The 16,440-nt window shown below is 33.1% G+C and overlaps 2 protein-coding genes and 1 long non-coding RNA gene across 3 annotated transcripts in view; 1 reads left to right on the top strand and 2 right to left on the bottom strand.

Annotated features, from left to right (window-relative positions):
* Positions 1 to 16,440, top strand: part of LOC133190372 (phosphoribosyl pyrophosphate synthase-associated protein 2-like) — a 195,952-nt gene that overhangs the window by 37,757 nt on the left and 141,755 nt on the right. The window lies entirely within an intron of this gene.
* LOC133190354 (cysteine-rich and transmembrane domain-containing protein 1-like) lies at positions 869 to 4,082 on the bottom strand. The gene is made up of 2 exons (XM_061325931.1): positions 3,637 to 4,082; positions 869 to 1,857 (listed from the first exon to the last, which is right to left on the bottom strand). The coding sequence occupies exons 1-2, from the start codon at positions 4,023 to 4,025 to the stop codon at positions 1,755 to 1,757; spliced, it is 492 nt and encodes a 163-aa protein (XP_061181915.1). The 5' UTR covers positions 4,026 to 4,082; the 3' UTR covers positions 869 to 1,754.
* Positions 8,363 to 14,661, bottom strand: LOC133190869 (uncharacterized). Its single transcript, XR_009721626.1, has 4 exons — positions 14,578 to 14,661; positions 14,109 to 14,367; positions 10,698 to 11,009; positions 8,363 to 9,760 (listed from the first exon to the last, which is right to left on the bottom strand). It is a non-coding gene; the product is annotated as an uncharacterized LOC133190869 (long non-coding RNA).

Genomic DNA, 16,440 nt, shown 5'->3' with positions numbered 1-16,440 from the left:
AATACGTTATAAAACAAAACTCTCATGGTAATACGTCTCTCAAAATCAACTTTTGATTTTAATTGATAGCATACACAATGGTTTCTAATATACCCTTTTGCTAAAATTAAGTGATCTTATCAACTTTAACGTGAAAAACTCAAAATGTAACATGCTTTGCATGTAATTCTTGGTCAAATATTTTATAAATCCTGGTACAATGTACTTTAGACGACTGAAGCTCAATTAAAAAATAGGAAATTCAGAAATAAATTCGAATATGGTGATCCTTAACTTCGAATTTCCTCTTTATTATTGAACTTTCATCCATTTAAGGTACATTTTGCAAGCTAGGGTATGCCTATTTGTACATGACAATTACATGTAGTAGTCATATTGCAGAGTTTTTCTTTAATAGAATAAACATTGGTACAATGTAATAAAGTAAATTTTGGTGGTGAAATACATGTTTTATATTCTTGCATTTCCACGACCAAAAGACAACTTTGTATGCTCTGTTATAATTTTTTTTAAAAATGTATTTTTTATTGTTTGAGTGCAGGATCATAATTAAAACGTTTCTAATCAAGAGGTGGTGTAAGGCTGCAGAATTCTACATTAATAGTCGACTGGTCAAAGCGAGATAATGCTGTAAAAATGTATGCAAATACATGTATCTTCCACTAACGTTTAAAACATGATTCACGTTAATTGCTTTATTCCACGATAAATTGCCCTTCTAGTATAACATCTGCCAATAACTATATTGAATAATAATAATAACAGTAATAATTTGCCTCTCTGCTATGAAGTGATGATAAATATCAAAAGTCAAATCTTAGTGATAAAACAAGAAAAGATGATAGAAATTTCTTCTTTAAAAAAAAGAAAATCAGATATGATTAACTTTAACAAAAAATACATATACACGTAAAGGAGCAATGCTACTATAAATAAATAAATAAACAAAAAGACATCTAAAATTAAGATCATTACATGACTTTTACATTACTTCTAAACTTCCTTTCCTGTTTCACACGTGTGATGACAGTGAAGTCGTTCCGATGGCTGCTGAATACTTTTGATAAATTACTGAAAGAGTTATGCAGAGTTTTCAGCTGACAAACTATGACTTCCACTGTGAGCAACGCAAAGATATCCATGTTTTTATGACTTATTATGATTCGATGATTTAAAATAAAAATGTGATATTCTAAAATATTAAGAATATAGAAGTGAAATTCTAACTTTCAGATTTCATTTTATATCCCAGACACCCTCACAAAACATCCCTGATTATCCCATGTTTTTTCGTTATCCCGATATCTGCTGTATATACAATCAGTTATAAGTTATCCCGATATCAGCTGTATACATGTATACAATTAGTTAAAAGTTATCCGGATATCAGCTATATGTACAATCAGTTATAAGTTATCCAGATATCAGCTGTATATACAATCAGTTATATCTTCAGTTAGTTATTCATGAGTCATCCGGATATCAGCTCTATATACAATCAGTTATATCTTCAGTTAGTTATTCATGAGTTATCCAGATATCAGCTCTATATACAATCAGTTATATCTTCAGTTAGTTATGCATAAGTTATCCAGATATCAGCTGTATATACAATCAGTTATATCTTCAGTTAGTTACTCATAAGTTATCTGGATATCAGCTGTATATACAATCAATTATATCTTCAGTTAGTTATTCATAAATTATCTGCATATCAGCTGTATATACAATCAGTTATATCTTCAGTTAGTTATTTATATGTTATCTAGGAAACAGCAGCACAAGAAAGCCCAACAAAAAGCCAGTAGACAGTATTCTTCCTGGTCCTCTTGGTTCCTCTGCTGCTCGTAAACATATCTGGAAAAATTAATTAATGTTTACAATGTGAGATGTGTTATCAAGTTTTTCAGAAATTTTAAAGGAAAGTAAATATTTCCCAATTGGAAAATGACATAAAATTATGAAAAGAATTACACTCTCAGGATGACCTGGAATTTTTTGGATAAAGTTATTGTATTCATAAATTCCCACGTAACGCACAGTTGTGTGTACAAGTAGAAAAAAAGAAGATATGTTTAATTTTATTTACATGTCTCGAGGTAATGTGTAATCACTAATTTTCACAAGATTTTATTGTCGTTGTTTTCAAAGGTGCCACGAACGGACCAATGAATTTATGTCCTCCACGATATGTAAAGGACAAGGTATGGTTATGGCCGAATTTGGCACCTTATTTGATATAAAAATTGGTCACAGGAGGGAGATAAAGTAGAATGTTTTACTAAATTTTCTCAATTCAGAAGAAATTTTGTCAAATTTGAAATACTTTTTACCTCTGGAAAACATGCTTGCCTACTGTTAATTACTATATTTTCGCGACACCTTATTTTAGCGTAATTACGCGAAAATAAAGTTCTTGAGAATAAAAAGTGATTTACAGTATCTGAGCTTTTCATACACAAGATAAAACCGATGCATGGAGTATACATATTTACTAGAGAGGCAAACGTACGCTCTATGTTTTCTGAAAATTGAAAAGAGAGAGAGAAAAAAAAAATCGGAAAAATGACAAATTTTGCGACCTTCCTGTGACCTCTTTGTATCCTTTCACTTAGAATCATTACTCATTTTGTAATAGTAATGTCAAAAGAGTGCTTATAAAGGTCCAAAATTTAAACTACATTTTATGCTGAACATTAGTCACACATAAAAACTGAAGCAAAATGATACAAATCAGAAAAGTTCTAACATGATGCACATGATGTACTTGATAAATTTATCTGATTTTTAAGTAAATTGCATATATACGATTGAACTTTTATAGAGACATACATGTGTATGTACATAGGCACATAGGTTTTAAAAGGGGGACAACTTCCAAAAAAAAAAATCTGAAGAGCAAAAAAAAAACACACAAAAAACATAAAACAAAACCAAAAACAACAACAACAACAACAACAACAAACAACAACTAATGAACTATCCAAATCCTAGAATTTGCCAGTGCTCCATCTTACAGCTAAAAAAAAGCTAGTGGGACCAGCATCTAAAAGAAAATTTACTATAGCAAAATACAGTAACTATACTTATGAAAAGCCTATATAGCAAAATACTATACTTAAAAGTTAAGCATGTGTAATATACAAATGTGTGAATATTTTTCACTGTATGTTAAAAGTACCAATTCCTGAATGCATCTTTAGAAGTGAATAATTTTCTAAGAACTTGGTCAGTGTATGGCAATCTCTGATCGAATAAAAAGACACAAATTAAAAAAAAAAAGATAAACACTTTCCTAACACTCTACACTGGAGAAGATACTGCACATGGTATAAATTAAAAATCCTTAATTACTATATTTGATTGTAGATTTTAAGGGATTTCAAGTTAGCATTTTTAAAGATATGAAAACCGTTGAAACCGTTGAAACTCATTGCAAAGACTAAAAATACTACTCTATTTTTTTTCCCGGTAAAAATCATATCTTTTTGCAAATTTTAGGCTTGTCCAAAAATAAGTTGAGATCCAGTATTCTGTTGTTCACTTTATACTGAAAAAACATACCTGTCAACCTTAACCAACATCAAGAAGAATCGACAAAGAACACAAACAAGTATAGAATGAAATATATCTTACACTGTTGTAGGTTGTTGTTGGTATACCCCTGCTGGAGGTTGATACTGACTATATCCCCCCTTTTGTGGTCCGGGACGTGCTCCTGCCGGCGGATGTTGATGAGGAGAGTGTCCCTCTTTTTGTGGTCCGGGGTAAGCCCCCGCTGGCGATTGTTGATGCAAAGCATATCCCACCGTTTGTGATTCGGGGTATACACCTGCCGGCGATTGTTGATGCAAAGCATATCCCCCCGTTTGTGGTCCAGGGTATACACCTGCCGGCGATTGTTGATGCAAAGCATATCCCCCCGTTTGTGGTCCGGGGAATACCCCTGCCTTCGGCGCCCCAGCAAACTGCTCATAGGGAGGTGGGTTTTCCGGGTAAGTTTCTGTGGGTGGCTTATCACTCATTTTATAGACTTGAGATTTTGTCTTGTAATTTATCTTTGGTTCTCTCTGTATTATCTGTTTGTATACAATTTGGCCAAGTGGTGCAATTTAGTAAAATACTCTTAGACGCTCATTCTTTAATATGGGGCTATTCTAAAATCTCGCGTAATAGAAAAAAATTGATTGCTCAAATTCGTCTTCAACACATATATTTACAGTCTATACAAATAAGGTTCCAAAGGACAGCTTTTAACTGTTTAATGGCTTATAACATGTTATGATGCACACTAAACAGTACTTACCAGTTCGATCCCTGATTCCGTATGTAAACGACAGCGCTTCGTTGAAATCTGATATCATCTCACTGCGTACGCGTACTTCCTATCATTGTCCGGAGACGGCAAAATGTGATTAGAGCATTTACATTTCCGTATTCATTAGTAAAGATAGAACTAATAGTGTATGTTAATGTATTTAACATTTTCTCTGATTAAGCAAACAAGCACGCTAAGCTCCTGACGCCCGCCCCCCACCTTACCATCATGGCTCCAAGAACTTGAGCCAAGAATATTTAACGCACTTTTTTGTATTGAAAGCCTTTGGTATGAATTTTTAAAAGTTGACAAAATTTCAATTTTTTAAAATCAGAACACTGTGTTATAAATAACGGCTAAATTGGTGCCAGAGACCAGGCTCACTGAAATGAACGTCTCTCGACGCAAGATAGTGAAAATAAATTCAAGATTTTTAACTCTTTTATTATACATTGATTTCTTACGAATGCTTTTGACTTGGTTAATGCGTTTGTATTTTTGCATAAAAGGCAAAATTTAATTAACTTCATTCTAAAGTTAGGGGTTTATAATATGCAATTTCCACAATGGAATTTCAAGTGTAATAACGGTATATGAAGGTGATCCTTCCAAAGGAAAAGGTGTGGAAATGGCCGAATTTTGCCTCTTAGATATAAAAATCAAAACACGGTTAAAATTGTTATAGTTTGCAGTTAACTTTGAATGATGCTTGTTATGAAACCAACATTAATTTTGATTCCAGCCGTACACGTAGGCCAAAAGAGGCATTCTACCGAATTTTCTCTATTCTGAGGGATTTTCATGAAATTTTATATACATTGTACTTTTCACTTCGGGAAACATACATACGCAGAACATAAGCTTGCCAATCTGATATTTTCAAACACAAAATTCATCTGAGACTTGTGCATGAAATAAACATATTTGGTAGAAAGGCAAGTTTGTGCTCAGTGTTTTCTGAAACAAAATGTGATTTAAAATTGATAAAAATTTGCATAAAAATGAGAAAACTCGGAAATTGATATATTTTTGTGACCTTTGTGTATCCCTTTACATTGTACTTAGAATCAATACTCATTTTGTAACAGGAATGACAATGGTTTCTTTATGATGAACTAATAAAATTGCATCGTTCTTAGAGACACTTGAAACCAGGGGCCAAAAAGGGATCTTATCTTTTAAAGACTATATAAAATTCTTGAAACTTATTCTTTCATGAACAAATTAACAGATAAAAAAATGTAGCCTTATTAAGGTTACTGCCAAGGAACAGTTCCGGACTTCATTCAACAAAGTCTCTTTGATAACCCAGGAGACAACTGGAATGTATTAGATTTGCTGAAGGAACTTACCCTTAACCCTTATTCATGCTACATATGTTACGTAAAGTTCATTAAAAACCGGAAGAAAGCGTTCAAATATAAACTTTTAACGTTTATAAATGGCACAAGGAGCATATGAAGATCATAAAGAAGGACATTCAGTCGAACATTTTTTGTTGACGGCTTAATATATATAAGACAAAATCAAATTTAATGTCAAGAGGGATAATCCATCGACTCTGCAAACTGCCATAAAGTGTGCATGTTAAACAGAACCTGTATGTGATTCAAACGCCGATCGAGTAATCAAGCCCATGTACCTACATGTAGGAGTTCAACCATTATAGAACTACACGCCCATCACAAACAACATTAAAGAGTAAAAGGTACACGTATTTATTCTGTTAAAAAATGTATTGAAAGTTTGAACTGTGAAAAGGGGGAAACCAAAGGAATTGTAGGAAATAAACTTGCAAAGTCTTATATCTCTTGGGTGGCAAGTTTCTGTTGGAAGACCGTTTTACTTTTGTAGGCATTGATTTATAAGGGTGGCCCCAGGACTTGTCGCTTTTTTTCCATTCCATCATGTATTTTTATGCCCCCGCCATAAAAATGGCCAGGGCATATAGTGTTACCCTGTTCCGTCATTCCGTCATCATTCACCTTTCGTTCCTTATCTCTGCAACAGTTGCACACATTCAATTCAGATTTGACATATTGATACGTCATAAGAATACGCAGGTCAAGTTCGAATTTGGTTATGGTCCGATGAGTTTTTCCAGAGTTATTCCTTATTCCTCTTGAACTCATCATTCACTTTCCCTTCATTATCTCTGCATCAACTCAAATTTGACATATGGATACGTCATAGGAATACGCAGGCCTAGTTCGTATTTGGACTTTTTTTTTTTTTGACAATTATCCCTCTTGAACTTAGAAAAAAAAAGAAATGTTCAGTTTCCGATCTCTAACTTTTGAAAGTACATGTATGGATGTATAAGCTATAAGGCTGAAATTGCATATGCAGGTATTTTATCAGAAAATACAGGTCAAGTTCGAATTTGGTCTGGTCCGATGATTTTTGGCAGAGTTATTCCTCTTGAACTTAGAAAAAAAAAAGAAATTTTTAGTTTTCGCCCCCTAACTTTTGTAGGGATGTATGTATAAGGTTGAAATTGCATATGCAGGTATTTTACTAGGAAATACAAGCCAAGTTCAGATTTGGTCATGGTCCGGTGATTTTTTGACAGAGTTATCCCTCTTGAACTAGAAGTTTTTAGTTTCCGCTCTCTAACTTTTGTAGGGATGTATATATAAGGTTGAAATTGCATATGAATGTATTTTTCCAGAAAATACATGTCATTTCGAATTTGGTCATGGTCCGATGATTTTTGACAGAGTTATCCCCCTTGAACTATAATGTTTTAGTTTCCGCTCTCTAACTTATGTAGGGATGTATGTTTCAGGTTGAAATTGTATGGCAGGTATTTTATCAGAAAATACAGGTCAAGTTCGAATACAAATTTAAAACTAAATGTGACATTTGAAATTTTGGCTGTCTGCGGGGGCATTCGTGGCGTTACGACACATCAAGAAATGGACGGTGTGATGCTTAATGGATCTGTTTTATGGTATATTGAGACTAAATATCATAATATTAAGAGAGAGAGAGAGAGAGAGAGAGAGAGAGAAATGAGAACTCTGCCTTTTCAAACAGGTTTTATGTTATTACATGTATTTCCTTTCCATACAAAGTAGAAGTCTTATGAGTTAAAAAAACATCCAATTTTTCACCGGAAAACTTCATATGGAACATGCTATCTTGTAAGTACCTCCTTTTTGTTTAAGTTCCAATTTCAAAAGCAAATAATTCAAAAGATTATTTTTTCAAATTCTCCTTTTAAACATAAAATAATATGAGAAAATATAGTGTTGAATACATACTTAACATATATTCTTAGTATGATCTTCATAATACTACACACTGAAGATTTCTCAATTAAGGGGTGTACAAATGACTTTTTCATCTTGTGATGCCACATTTCTTTTTATATCACTTATGAGTTAAAAACGCATCCAATTTTTCACCGGAAAACATCAATATGTAACATACTTCGTAATATTAGGCCATCTTTTAAAATTTGTTTGTTTGCCCTCTCCAGACCGACTGGCTTAAACTGTCCAGACTCAAAACTTTTTTTAACCTCCAGGAAACGATATTTTTTTTTCTTTCATTTCGAAATTTTCTCATCCCGTCAAAAAGTATTTTAATTTTCTTTTAATATATTTTGAAAATTCAGCATTGACCTTGAAATTTTCTGCGAAAAAAAATTCCCACCTACCTACCGACCCATTTTTTTTTACCAAGAGTCGAGAGAGGGAAAACAAACATTATTTTAAAGATGGCTTTATCATGTAAATTTTGAACATTTTAAAAAAAAAATTGACCCCCCCCCCACCTGAAAATGTTTGGTTGTGTCCCCCAAAACTGAAATTGCTTCCTACGGGCCTGATATTTCAATTCAAATTGAAGGGTTTTACTGAAAATAGGACAAAATTGTTTGAAAATAACCAAAAAAAAAAAAAAAAACAAAAAAAAAAAAAAAAACAAAAAAAAAAAAAAACAAAAAAAAAAAAAAAAAAAAAAAACAAAAAAAAAAAAACCAAAGATAAAAAAACAAAAATCCACTCATTTTTACTAGGAAATAACATAACAAGAAAATATTTCATAAGTCTCTTTACTCCATTTTTTTTTTCATTTATATATATGTACAAACAAAATGGAATCACCTACTATTATATAATTTTAAAAGATGATTGATTCTTAGCGAGTAAACATAATCTATGAAAACCAATGATTGAAAATTTACTCAAAAGAAAAAGCCAAAAAACAGAAGTATGATCTACATAGAAATAAACACTGGAAATCCTCGTTGAGGTTTTTCTTGATGTTATGTCAAAAATACACTATCTAAGTCTATCTATATGTCACATAACATAAATGCATTAATTATTTAATGTTTAAATATTTCTTGCGCATAGATCTATATATAATTAAATAGGGTGTTCTTTTAAAAACCAATGAATTTTTATTTTCAAAGTTAGATATTCTGTACTGTATACCATTAATAAAAGAAAAATGATATCACTATTAATGATGATGATGATAATACTACTACTAATAATAATAATAAATTGTTGCTAAGTAAATCTTTAATTGGACAACACGAGGTTTTCCAAGTTCAGGTTCATTTAAAACCAAAACATTAACATATGGTACATGAGGGCATTGTAATATATTACAGAATACAAACATTTAGGTCAGAGGTACAAGTGGACGAAATGTTAATGCAGAGGATGATAGTGAGAAAAATATATGCAATAAAAATAAGAAGGATAAAATCATGGAAGACAGACTAATTCATATATCTTTTAAAAATATGCGTAATTTTTTCAACGACTTAACATTATGTTTTGTCATCAGATCCGTAAACTTTTATAAAAGTACATTTGCTCTAAATAGTGCTCGTTAAAATACTTCTATTGAATGTTTGACAGTGCACTTAATTCTAATATGGAATTCGTCGGCTATATATGCCTTGTTTTACAAAGTGTGCATTACTTTTCATTTCATGGTATATCTGTCTATCTTTCTAGCTCAACTGGTAGATGGTGATTTGAGGTCCAGAATTTTCTAAACATTTTTCTAAGTTTGTAGTGGCAAAATAAAAAGTTTAAATACGTTTTACATAAAAAAATCTATATAAAACACTTTGGATGAGCTATTTATATCAGTATTCCACTTTTGTACAAATTGGTCCTGAAGTATTTGCTTAACAACACTGTTAACTCAATTTTTGTTCAGATTATAACAAAAGTGATCACCCCAAATATAAGATAATCCACATAAGTCAAGAATGCGATGTATAAAGTCGATTCATGAGTTCGTTCAGCTTGAGAATTGGCGATCCAATATCTATATAATATACGGGTATTTTTATCCCAATTCCATTAAAAGACGAAATTCTGTCATGTTGATGCGTCGTCGCTACCGGTATACATGTAACCCCCCCCCCCCCCGGAATGAAAGGTAATTATGGTCCTCTCCAAAATAGTTATTCTTGTATGTAAATTGTAGGGATGTCAACGAATAGTCGACTATTCGACTGTCAGTCGAATGGATCGACGATCGAATAATGAAACGACATTCGAATATTATAATTTTAAAAATGCAATTAAAGAGTGATAACAATATCGAATTCTCATAACAAAATTGAGAAACCGTCATTTCTCGGAGACAGTTGATAAGATAATTAAACTTGATTTTTCATGTGTTTATAGAAAGTACAGTAATTATAAATGCTTCACTACCACGAGAATTATCTGTCAGTTACTGCTTGTGTTGTTTTTGTAATAAATCAACCAACAATATATTTACTGGGCTTTGTTTGTAAAACAATTAATTGGACTTGATTTTATACGATGTACCAATTATCTTTTAAGATTACTCAAACGCAAGGAACAAACCATAGCTGTAACATGTTTTGTCGCTTCAATAATTATTAAAACAATTCGCTTGCATTTTTAAACTGTTTATATAATTAAGGACATTCTGAAAACCAGAGCAATCAATTAATGAACAAACAGTTACTAACTGTTTAACAATTTAACAACCACCTGGCATTTGGATAGTGTGAAATTAACCCCCCCCCCAATTTATTTCATAATAAGCTTTAAAAAATATCGGCTAGCAATTTTTGAATGCTCACTCTGCATGTACAGACCAATTTATGAATTCGATTGATGGGGAAATCATAAATTTTGGAGAATTATATTTCTAAATTTATTTCATATAATCATGCTATCAAATGTTACGTTGCATTAATTCTTATGTTACTTTTTAAACATATTTAAGTAAAAGGGTTTTTGAGTTGTAAATACGTCATGTACCAGTGAAGTTTGAAATAATATTTTATTTTCAGAAAATGTTCCGAATAATCGACTATCGTTCGAATAATGGAATCGAATAATCGACTAAGGAAAATAAATATTTTGACATCCCTAGTAAATTGTAAAAAGAATTGTATCTTTAAACGCACTTTAAATCACATGTACAATACCGGTAACAACAAACATTTATTATGGCATGAAAAAAGATCATTTCATTCCACGTCCCACACACGCTCACAAAACAACCATAATTATCCTTCCTTCGTTATCCGGATAAAAATTCTATAAACGGTGAGTTGGGTTCCATTTAGTTATTCAAAAAACAGCAACACAACAAAGCCATACAACAAGTCAGTAGACAACAGTCCTCCGCCATTTCTTGATCTTGTTGTTGTTTGCTCTTTCCTTCGTAAACATATCTGGAAAATGAATTAAAATTTACAGATTGATATCCGACGCCAAGTTTTTAATGAATTTAAATTGAAAGAAATCCTTCACAGCTGAAAAAAAAAGATCTGAAAGAAAATACCCACCCCAACCACCCATACTCAGGGAGGAGACGAAAATTGTAAGAATAAAGAACGAGTGCACTTATGGGCCCCGGTAAAATGTGAAAAAATGAGGAATCAAATTAAGCAAAATTTTTCATCTCAGATCATTAATTGATATCTAAACCATAAGATGCAACAAATTTTAGCGCTGAAATTATGCTTATACAAAGAGCAAAGCCATACAATGTGGTAGGGGTCAGCCGACATTCGTGATTTTCTATAGTAAATCGAGGACGGTCATTCATTTCAAAGCTTTTGTTTACTGTCAGCCTAACGTTGTACAAACTTGTGCGAATGACAAAAAACGCATTATACATTTATAAAACTTGTGTAAAAGTAGGAAATTTGTACAAGATTAGGCTTGTACTTAAAATATTAAAAATGTATGAAAAGTTCAATGTTTTTTCTATAGCAAGCGAGAGCTATTTACCTTTATGACCTTTGTTGAACCCACCCGTGGAATAAATTATTTAAAATACCGGTAGTCACGTGAGTTCTACCCAGGTAAACATTCCTCAAAGGTGCTCACGTTTTGTATCATTATATCGAAGTCGTGCCGCATAGAGAAGTTTGTATGTATTTGGTTTTAGGAACACGGGAGGGTTAGGAGAGTTTAGTGTCGTTAAAATGTCATCATACATAAAAGCGTCAAACATTTTTAACATTCATGCAAGACAATTGTACCAGTATTGAAAGCCACATAACTACACTTTTTTTTTATTTTTAAAATTTAAAGGAACTAATGTTAATACTTATTGTATTATTTCAAATGCAAGCGTGCAAATTTCTTAGTTTGATAACTATGAATACAGGCATCTATACAACTTCATTCGATTTTTTTTCTCAGGTAAAATAGCGCAAGATTATCATTCGGAAAACGCGCCCGTCAATGATCCACCATCAGATTGTTCAAGTGTCCGATTAAAATGTCTCCTCCCCTTGATTTAAATAAACGAAACTCAAAATAGGTTCGGTACGACTTTTCCGGATTTGGGGTATCTACAGGCATTTTAAAATCTTCATTTGTTTCAAAACCATGCTGATTTAGGTGATGTTTTAACGTGATTTTAATTAGAAGTATCCACTTGTGTTTAACTATTACCAAAAAAAGAACAATTTGGTAAAATATTCTAAAGTAAAACGGCACTGAAAAAGGGCCCATTAAGCATTGCTTAAGTGCACTTGTCCTTTTTGTATAATTAATAAAGTCATATTGAACATTCAGCTGTATGTAGACGTATTGTCAATTAACAATGGCTATTTCCATTCTTATGTCGATATGATATATCCCGGTGAGCTTGAGATAAAAGATACCACAGAGTCTGACACATCTGTTTCATATTTGGATATTTTACTTGAAAAAGACGTTAATGGTAGTCTAACAACCAAGCTTTATGATAAACGTGATGACTTTAAATTTTCAATCGTCAACTTCCCTTACTTATGCAGCAATATACCTTCATCACCTGCATACGGGGTATATATCTCTCAGTTGATTCGATACGCAAGAGCATGCTCTACGTATGTACAATTTCTAAAACGAGGTAAATTATTGACAAACAAGTTGATGAAACAAGAATATCAGCTGTCTCGTTTAAAGTCATCATTTCTTAAGTTCTATGGTCGATACAATGACCTTGTCAGCAAATACAATTTATCATTGAGTCAAATGCTGACTGACGTTTTTCATACTAATTGTTAGGCCATTGTTTACACACTGAATTGTCGACGGATTTTTCCGTTATTTCCCGATCATGACAAGGAGCACACGGCGGATGTGACCGGTCGGCAGGGCATGCTCACACCTCCATGGCACCTGATCCCACCTCTGATGTTTGGGGGTCCGTGTTTGCTCTGCTCCTATTTTGTATTGTTTAATGGACTTTTGAGCTCGATTACTGTTCGTTATCTCCATATATTTCATGTACAAAAATAAATGTTTTTAAAAAATGAAATCTATATCTCTTGCTAACTACATACGGTGGTATATTTAGGACATGCTAATATTTCTACTCATATACTCTTGAAAATATTAAGTTGTTTGCACGAGATATTACGTTGTTTAAACTTATTTTGTCGTTTGAACATTTTAATTTAAATCTTATGCAAGTCTCATTCTGACGTTCACATGAAATATGATTACTTTCTCATTCGTAGCACATACGCACAACTTACGATTTCGCTCGGGGATAAAAAAAAAACAAACAACCCGTTAGATAAAAATTATATCCAAACACAAACAATAGGAAATCCTCTGTACTACGCGAAAATATCCTTAATATTGAAATTATTGATTGATTAACACCTGTTACATGTACATAAGCGGATATAATTTCTCGTTTGTCCTCTATCACTGATACAGCTATGTTGTGTGAAATTGGAGGTAAAATTATTATTCAGCAACGGATAGCCTTACATGTAACACTGTCTCAAATACGTATGTAAATAAGTAATGAAATAGGTGAATATAATGCAGTGATCGATCTCAAAAATCCTACAAACAATACAAATTTGTGGCCTAAAACGGACCCCTGGAAATTCACGAGGTGGGATCAGGTGCCTAGGAGGAATAAGTATTAACTGGAGACCGGTCACAAAAACTCATTCAGACCGGTGAAACTCATTCAGTCTTAAAGCTACTTTTTCGTCATTTAAAAATAGTTTTAAAAATTATCTGACTTGTGTGACTTGTCTGTCTGAGAATTTATCAAGAGTCAGAACTCTTGTTCAATTTACACTGTTTAACAAATATGCATATTAACCCAATCTAATTAAAATTTGACCTTTGATCCGCTCCAACAAAACCCCATATGCAAGTCAAACCCTTGTTACCGATTTACGGGAGCGGATTAAATGATTTTTTTTTAATCAGATTCATTTGATCAGCAACCATAACCAAAAATCAAGAATAAAGAATCTAAGATGAACACAAACAAGTTTTTAAATCTAGAATGAAATATATCTTACACTGTTGTTGTGGGTTGTTGTTGATATGCCCCTGCTGGAGGTTGTTGATAGGGAGCATATCCCCCCGCTGTTTGTGGTCCAGGGTATGCCCCTGCCGGAGGTTGTTGATACGGACCATATCCCCCTGTTTGTGGTCCGAGGTATGCCCCTGCCGGCGGGGCCCCACCATACTGCTGATAGGGAGGTGGGGTTTGCTGGTAAGATCCCGCGGGTGGCTGATAACTCATTGTATTTTAATCTATCGTTCTGTCAGTGTTTTCTACATATAAACAAATCAAGTGTTGAAATGAGTAAGATACTCTAACGTGCACATTCGTCAACATGGGGTCATTTTAAGATATCCGATGATGAAAGTTCAAATCTACGTTGTTAAATTTGTCTTTAATGTACGATTTAGAAGGGCAGATTTTAACATTTTGACAGATATAAATAAGATGTATATACAATGTGTATTGACATTTATTCTTACCAGTGTGGTCAATGGTTCCGTATGTAAACAACACTTGATGCAATCTGATATCATGTGACTATGCGTACACGTACTTCCCTCATTGTCAGCAGACGTTACATGTGATAGGAACATTTATATTTCCGTGTTTAATAATAAATTTATAGTGTACATGTATGTTAAATGTATAATCTGTATTTTTTTTTCGATTAGCCACATTTGCGTACGACCTGATCGACAGAAGACATAATGCACTGTTAAATGTACAATATATTTACGTGTCAGAAAAATGCCTAGGCACTTGTACACTATACAACTATGACAATACGGAAAAAAAAATAAGGAAGTACTAATTTTATGCAAACCTTGCCTTTTATCAGTGGTCGATGGAGAGGGGTGTAGTTCCAAAAAGGCGGCAAATAGGAATTTTATATTAATGCCCGTGTAATTGACAACATAACAAAATCATGAGGCTATCAAATTTAAGCTTTGCGCGCACATAAAGATTTGGCGTGATCGGGAGGGGGAGGGGGGGCATTCGGTGTAACGACGTAAAGTGACCCCCGTAGAATATTGACCGTGGATCTTTTTTTTTTTTCAAATTCAAATTTCACCCCCTGGTCAATATTCTACATGTACGTAGAAAAAAAGACCCAATTTTTTGTTGAAATTATGGCCTTGGCGTCATTTTTATCCATGTGGATTGTAGAAAAATGACCTATACAATTAATCACCCTTCATGAGGTCAACATGGTGAAATGATGACCCGAGACCTGACCCACGAGGTGACCTGACCTGACCGAGGCCAACAGCCGAGGTCAGGTCAGGTCATCGAGTGGGTCAGGTCAAGGGGAATCATTTCACCATGCTGACCTCATGAAGGGTGATCAATTGTTTTATTATACCGACAATAATAATAATAATAAATTTTAACACATATGTAACATTTTATTTCAACAGAATAATGCATATTCTGAAATAACGATTTAAGCATCAATAACTTTGAATTTGAATGTTCAATTGAAAAGTGGAAAAACACATCCTTGAATCATTAAATGATTTACAGAGTCCAATAAAGAACTTTACAGTATCTTTACTTTTATTGTTCTTTTCCCATGTAATAGTGAATGTGCACTTGACCAACATTTTTGAATAATGGGCTACAAGAGTTTTGAGGCGTTTGGTCAACTTTATCATTCTCCTTTTCTTCTGGAACATTTGCAAACAAATCTGAACCATTTTCATCATGTAGGACTTCAGATAGCAATTGTTTGGTCCTGACAGTCTCAAATTCACAGTTATTCAAATTTAAGAGCTGACTTTCTGAAGTACTGGTACAAGACTTTGTTGGAACAACTGGGTTTTCTAGCCCTAGCTTTTGTGATGGGTAAACCACAGACGACAATACATCAAACATTTCTTGCTTTTTTGTTTCACTTACACATCTTGAATAGCTTTTATGGAAGTTTCGGACTTATGTCCACTGACAGACATGATGTGTCGAGCTTCTATCCCACGCTGATCCAAACTAGTAATACATGTGGCATGTATGCAGTGGTTTGTATACAGAGTGTTGAGAGTTCGGCTTTCATAGATATTGTTTTCATAAAATTTCCCAAAGTATAATGACCTACTGGAGAATTGTCATACCAAACAGCATCTGAATCGTTGATATGGCGCTTCGGTCTCTGCCAAAAACTTTCACAATTTGGATTCAGCTTCCGAGGTATTTCTCCAGACTAGACACAGGACACTTCTCATCACCTACATGGACATATTAATATGAAAAATTGTAAATCAGTTGAATTCATGAAAATTATGTCACATAGACAAATATATGATCTAAAATTAGTTAATACTGAAATTTACATTAATTTTATTTTA

The sequence above is a fragment of the Saccostrea echinata genome, unplaced genomic scaffold (genome assembly GCF_033153115.1).
Source record: "Saccostrea echinata isolate AGI-Se365-2 ecotype Australia unplaced genomic scaffold, CSIRO_AGI_Sech_v1 ptg000022l, whole genome shotgun sequence".
NCBI classification, from domain to species: domain Eukaryota; kingdom Metazoa; phylum Mollusca; class Bivalvia; order Ostreida; family Ostreidae; genus Saccostrea; species Saccostrea echinata.
This window is presented reverse-complemented; position numbering and strand designations above follow the sequence as displayed.